The sequence below is a fragment of the Pogona vitticeps genome, chromosome 1, assembly GCF_051106095.1.
Source record: "Pogona vitticeps strain Pit_001003342236 chromosome 1, PviZW2.1, whole genome shotgun sequence".
Classification (NCBI taxonomy): domain Eukaryota; kingdom Metazoa; phylum Chordata; class Lepidosauria; order Squamata; family Agamidae; genus Pogona; species Pogona vitticeps.
The window spans coordinates 276,334,716-276,341,230 of NC_135783.1; the positions used below are offsets into that span (position 1 = coordinate 276,334,716).

Below are 6,515 nucleotides of genomic sequence, written 5' to 3' on the forward strand. Positions count from 1 at the left end.
TGAATAGGAATGAAATGTTTCTTTTTGTGACAAACTTCATATTTAAATTGGAGTGATTCTCATGATATCATGGAAAATTGGTTCTGAGCATTCCAGTTTTGAATCTTGTTAGAATAAAGGAGTGTAACTTTCAGAGTGAAATCAGCCAGCTGCACCCTCATCTACCCTTTAAATGATCCATTTCTGTTGTATTTGTTCTACTGACAGAAATTGTATGACCTAACCATTCCACTCCAGTCCATCAGATCTCTAAGTAGCCATTTTGGTGCCCTAGGCTTTGCTGCCCTATTGGTTAAGCTTGGGTCACATAAGATTGGCATCTGTTGAGAGATGATGGAGGAGTGGGGAGGAATTCCTTGGCCGAGCTCACAATGGCCATATTGGTTTCGTGTTAAGCATCCCTATTTTGTGTTCCTTACTCCCAAAGAAGAGCAGCTGGAGGCAGTGTATATCTGTGTGGCAGACAAGTCCATATCCCTTCAGCAACAAAATTTAATAGGTAAATTTGCATCTCTCCATCAGCAAATTTTTGTGCCCTCTAAATTTCAGCACTCTGCATCAAAGCCCCACTTGCCCTGCCCTAGTAACAGCTTGTAATTCCATGCATGGTAAGATTGAAAACTACTGTTCAGGGCACTACATGTGTGTAAAATACAACTGAGCATTATTATTATTTAGTCAATTTAAAATGTGCATGTGAACTGAAATAAAGTACTACATGCCTGTCAAAGAATAAAACTGGTTGAGCAAACTCTAACCAGATGTGCATGTTTTTAATTTAGGAACACAAACAAAAAAACCACTGAAATGTACGTGAATATAATAATTTCCAAACATCGCAGTTTCCTAGGAGGATGTTTAGAAATTGGTTGATGTCAAGTGAAGCAAAATGCAAAAAGAACAAAACACACACACACACCTTCTTAAAGTTTTCATCCTCTTTGGCTAATATGAGAACTAGTTCACCAACCAACTACTTGTAACAGGAGATTGACAGTTAGATAAATATATTTTTACAGTACCTATTGATGAAAGTTGGAATTCAGGTCTTAAAAAGATGTGGGGGTTGCAGCCCCCCCAAGATATATAAGAATCCCTTTGTTGAATCAGATTGAGAGGAAGGGCTTTTGAGCAGAAATCTACTTTTAACAGGAGCAAATCCCCTTTCTCTGTGCAAATGTACAAGCTGACTATGAAAAAAACACATATTTTGGTATTTTGTTATAAAGTCAAACAGCAAATCAAAAGTCAGGAAAGATCTATAATGAAAAGAAGAAAGAGGAGGCTTAACCAGTATATCTTAAGTGTGATATCCTGAGCTTGCCTGACATGGCTACTGTAATTTAAACTCCATTTTGGAAGACAGCAAAGCAACCTAGGTGGACATACATTTATTGTGTTCCTAATTATTTTTCTTGGGATGTGATGGTGCTGTGGGTTAAACCACAGAAGCCTCTGTGCTGCAAGGTCAGAAGACCAGCAGTCGTGAGACTGAATCCACGCGATAAGTGAGCTCCCGCCGCTTGTCCCAGCTCCTGCCAACCTAGCAGTTCGAAAGCATGTTAAAATGCGAGTAGATAAATAGGTACCACCTCAGTGGGAAGGTGACGGTATTCCGTGCCTACTCGCGCTGGCCACGTGACCATGGAAACTGTCTTCCGATAAATGCTGGCTCTATGGCTTGGAAATGGGGATGAGCACCATGCCCTAGAGTTGGACACAACTGAACTAAATGTCAAGGGGAACCTTTACCTAATTATTTTTGCTTATCCTTTAGGAAAAATTCAAATTAAATGCTAATTAATTTGATGTCCTATCTAAAGTCTGGTTAGTCAGCTGTGATGAGTGAAAAACACCCACATTGCCCTTTTGACAGTGCCAGCCCAAGGCATTTTGTTGCCTGAGAAAGAATAGGAAGTGCCCAAATATACACAAGCATCTAGTCAAGTCAAGGAGAATAACATCCAAAGCCAGCCAAGATAAATCCTAACAGTAGGCTACACCACCTAAGTCAAATGTCTAACCTGGACCTAATATTTGCAATAATGAAATGTTTCAGCTTGTATATTTTTCTCATACCTTGCAAAAGCAGAAGAAACCTATTTCATAAGTGTGAAGCAAACAAGGTATGAAGTCCTGTTGCTGTCATTGTCACTTAAAGTCAGCATCAATATTTTTTAAAAAATAGGGAAGAGGGGGCGGGTTTGAGCATCAGGATTCAGTTCTGCTGCAAATTTGTTTCTAGACTATGTCAAAACGGTAAAAGTTACAATCAATGTCACCAGGAAAGTGGTGACGGTGGAAGTCAGAGGCTGCCTTAGATGCTTTAATATCTGTTCTTCAGCTGCTGTTCTGTAAATTAAAAGAGGTCATTGTTCGTGTTCCCTTTCTCACTGTCTCTTCATCCCCATAAGTCGTTTATTCACTACAACAATGCATAACCTTTGTATCTACCTTTTTTCTGACAGTAGCAGCTAGAGAGTTTGAAAAGTTAAAGATATAGGACAAATTTTAAAAAAGGTGAAACCTCGCTAAGGTTGCTTTTCAACAAATTATGCCTCATGAGCCCTGTTAAATATACCAAATTCCATCTGTTCATTGTAGTTCAAAAGTGTTACAGGGGCTTTCAAGGAGTGCTTTGTAACTCCCAGGTGGCACATCCTATCATGTGATACAGAAGTTGCCATAGCAACAGAATCTTTTTTTAGAAGACATATTTTACTTTCCTGTTTAACCCACAGTTGTCCAGAACACTCCTTATTCAGGTTAGGTGTAATATTTCTGTATAGGCCAATAGCATAGTGAAACTCTTAGGTCAAATCAGGCAGAACAGAAAATGCATATTTGCATTTGTCCTTGCAATCAATGCTTGCAAATTAAGCCTATGCTTACCTACCAAAACCTGGTTGTATAGCCCAGTGAGTTAGATATTTGGCTACAGAACCAGATGTTCGGGGTTGCATTCCCCACTGAGCCTCTCAGGAGAAGAGCCAACCTGTGTAGCCTTGAATGAACTGCACAGTCCCAGACAGCAGCCCCAGAAGCAGGGAATGGTAAACCACATCTGAGTACTCAGTATCTAGAAAACTCTGGAAAGGGCCACCATAAGTTGGAATCTACTCGATGGCATGTAATTATTATTATCTGCATTCCAATGACCAATCACAAAATAAAGCACACTAAGTGCAAGATGCATAGATGAGAAAAATCACTTTCTGTGAAATCTTTCACCTTTGGGTAGTGTGGGTGGCATATAAATAAATAAATAGATAGATAGATAGATAGATAGATAGATAGATAGATAGATAGATAGATAGATAGATAGATAGATAGATAGATAGATAGATAGATAGATAGATAGATAGATAGACAGACAGACAGACAGATAGATAGATAGATAGATAGATAGATAGATAGATAGATAGATAGATAGATAGATAGATAGATAGATAGATAGATAGATAGATAGACAGACAGACAGACAAATAAATAAATAAATAAATAAATAAATAAATAAATAAATAAATAAATAAATAAATAAATAAATAAATAAATAAATAAATAAATAAATATGGGGAGAAGTGCTGCAAAGAACAGGATAAACATATTAGCCAGAATCCTATTGCCTATTCATTTTGTATAAGGGAAATTGGTGTGTCTTGACGGCAAATTGTTGCTCATTAACAGGGTGCTGGTTGCATTCTTGAGTGTACAGCACCTGATAACACAAACTTTGTCTGATGCCTTGAAGCTCTTGCCAGTCATATTCATGCTATAAATCTGATTTACTCTCCAATCACCAACACCCTTTTCAAGAACCTTAGCTGGCTTCCAATCTGTTCCCGGATTCAAGTTCCTGCTCTTATTTATTTATTTATTTATTTATTTATTTATTTATTTATTTATTTATTTATTTATTTATTTATTTATTCATTCATTCATTCATTCATTCATTCATTCAATTTCTACCCCGCCCCTCTAGACAACGTCTACTCGGGGCGGCTTACAAAAATTAAAACACATTAAAACAATGTAGCCTTGTGGCCTTGTCTCTTCTGTCATTTTCATCCTCCTAATCTCTCTGCTCATATAAAAATATAACCTTACTTCTTAGTGTTGCTCCTCCACTTTGCAAAAAAAAGGAGCTCTTTCGCACGCATGCACACAAACACATACACAAATACAAATTCACCCTTTTTCTCTTCTTGCTATATTCGTTTCAAATTGCCTTCTGAGAAGTATAGTTGATGCCACATCAGTTATTGTTTTTCTATCTCATATTCACTTTGAGTTTGACCCTCTACCTGTTACACCACACTAGTTATGAAAAATTAGGCTTACTTTTTTCTAAGCAACATTTTGGCATGGGCTAGAAAAACACTGATGTAATTCAGCTCTTCCTTCGCTACATCCCTTCCCCTTCCCATTTGAAGAACAGTGGATTGTTCTGTTTGTACATCTCGGGGATCAGATGATGGAGATAATTTGTATTGGCTGAAAAGTTCTGTGCCTAATCTTAACCTCCTACGGCAGTGTTTACCAACCTTGGATCCTCAGATGTTCTTGGACTATAACTCCCAGAAATCCTGGTCAGCACAACTTGTAGTGAAAGTTTCTGTGAGTTTTAGTCCAAGAACATCTGATGACCCAATCATTGTCCTATAGTCAGTGCATCTTTATGTTTTTACCTGTCTCTATGTGATAAGATATTGCTCCAAACTGAGAGTGAATGAATATCCCATCCTTAACTGCTACAGCATGACATATGACTTAAAAAAGAAAAATCAGAAGGCTCACCAACACCTACTAAGACAAGTATAACGTAAAGGTAAAGGTTCCCCTTGACATTTAGTCTAGTCGTGTCCAACTCTAGGGCATGTAGCTCATCCCCGTTTCCAAGCCATAGAGTCAGTGTTTTGTCCAAAGACAGTTTCCGCCATTATCTTCCCACTGAGGTGGCATTTATCTACTCACATTTGCATGCTTTCAAACTGCTAGGTTGGCAGGAGCTGAGACAAGTGATGGGAGCTCACTCTGTCACATGGATCCAATCTTACGACGGCTGGTCTTCTGATCTTGCAGCACAGAGGCTTCTGCGGTTTAACCCACAGTGCCACCACGTCCCTTAAGACAAGTATGCTGAGGTGGAAAAAAAAATGAGGCCCCTTGAGATATAACAAGACACACTTACTGCATCATCCAGGAGTTTTCCTGTGCTTTTTTTGCCAGGCGACTTTGATGGAGAGGGTGAAGGGGATGGAAGAGGAGTGGAAAGTGTTTCTTCTTGTTCAATCTCTTTCTCCAGCTTTATTAATCCAGGTGGCTCCACACCAAACCTTTTGAATGTAAAACATTTCCTGTGTTTGTAAGGCTGCTCATAAATTCATAATTTATGTTCCAACAGATTAACAGCATTACACTGTTTAATGAAAGCAAATAACTATTACAGCACTTCATGCTTTATCCTGAGGTTAAGAAACCTTTGTCTTTCCAGAGGTTTCATACTGCAGCTCCCATAGTATCTTACCATTGGCCATATTGAGTGAGGCTTTTGGGATTTGAACTATTTTTTTATTTAGAAGGCCAGATATCCCCACACTTGCTTCATACCCTACCACCAATATTACATGTACTACATCAGTGATTCACAACCTTGGTTCCCCAGATGTTCTTAGACTAACAGTCCCAAGAAGCCTTCATTACTAGTTGTGATGGCAAGGATTTCTGGGAGTTGTAACCCAAGAACATCTGGGAACAGAACGTTGGGAAGCACTGATACATTTATGTCAAATATAAAGGCTGCTGTTTTGTTTTGATTTGTCTTTACTTTAGAGTAAGCACACATTCCAGACAAGGTCTGTTGTGCATGCACTAGAGATATTTAAACGTCCCACCGACCAATTTCACTATCAGAATTTACTCTCTCCTCACAATCAGCTTGAAATGGAGAAGGAAAGAAGTCTGTGGGCCTTGTTGAGGTCTCTTCTTTTTAGTTTATGAAAGAGATCTTGATACAGAAACTGACAAGGGGTACATAGATCTAAATCTTCACACCCATCTGTACTTGCTCAAGAATACCGAGCACATTGTATTTAACATGAACGTGTTGTATTCAACATTATGACCAGAATCCTATTGGTTAGTTATTAAAAAATGATGTGTTCATAAAATAAACTTCAGCCCCATCCTTTTGCCCCTATGATCAATCACCAAGCAAAACAACTTGCAGGATCTGAGGGGCTTTTAGCTGTGATAGATTAATTAATTTCTCCCAAAAGCTCAGCATCTAACAATGGGTTCACTATAACATTCTTGTTGACCCTCATCTCTAAGCCCTCAATTATAAGCCCTCAGTTCTCAAGGCCAGACTCCTGTTACACTCTGTTCATGTCCTTCTGTATGATGGCCAGCTTGTAATCATGCAAGTGGTGACTGTCCCATTGGGAAGAATGAGCTTTACACCTGTGCAACAAAGTGCCCAATACCCCTTTCCATATGCTTAGAAAGTATCAACC

General features: G+C 38.6%; 1 protein-coding gene across 3 annotated transcripts in view; it reads right to left on the reverse strand.

The window, feature by feature from the left end:
- The window catches only part of GAS2 (growth arrest specific 2), a 144,549-nt gene that overhangs the window by 37,952 nt on the left and 100,082 nt on the right, over window positions 1–6,515 (reverse strand). For all 3 annotated transcript variants that reach the window (XM_072985875.2, XM_072985877.2, XM_072985876.2), the window contains one exon: window positions 5,192–5,336. In XM_072985875.2, coding sequence (XP_072841976.1) covers window positions 5,192–5,336 — 145 coding nt within the window. The remainder of the gene's footprint in view (window positions 1–5,191; window positions 5,337–6,515) is intronic.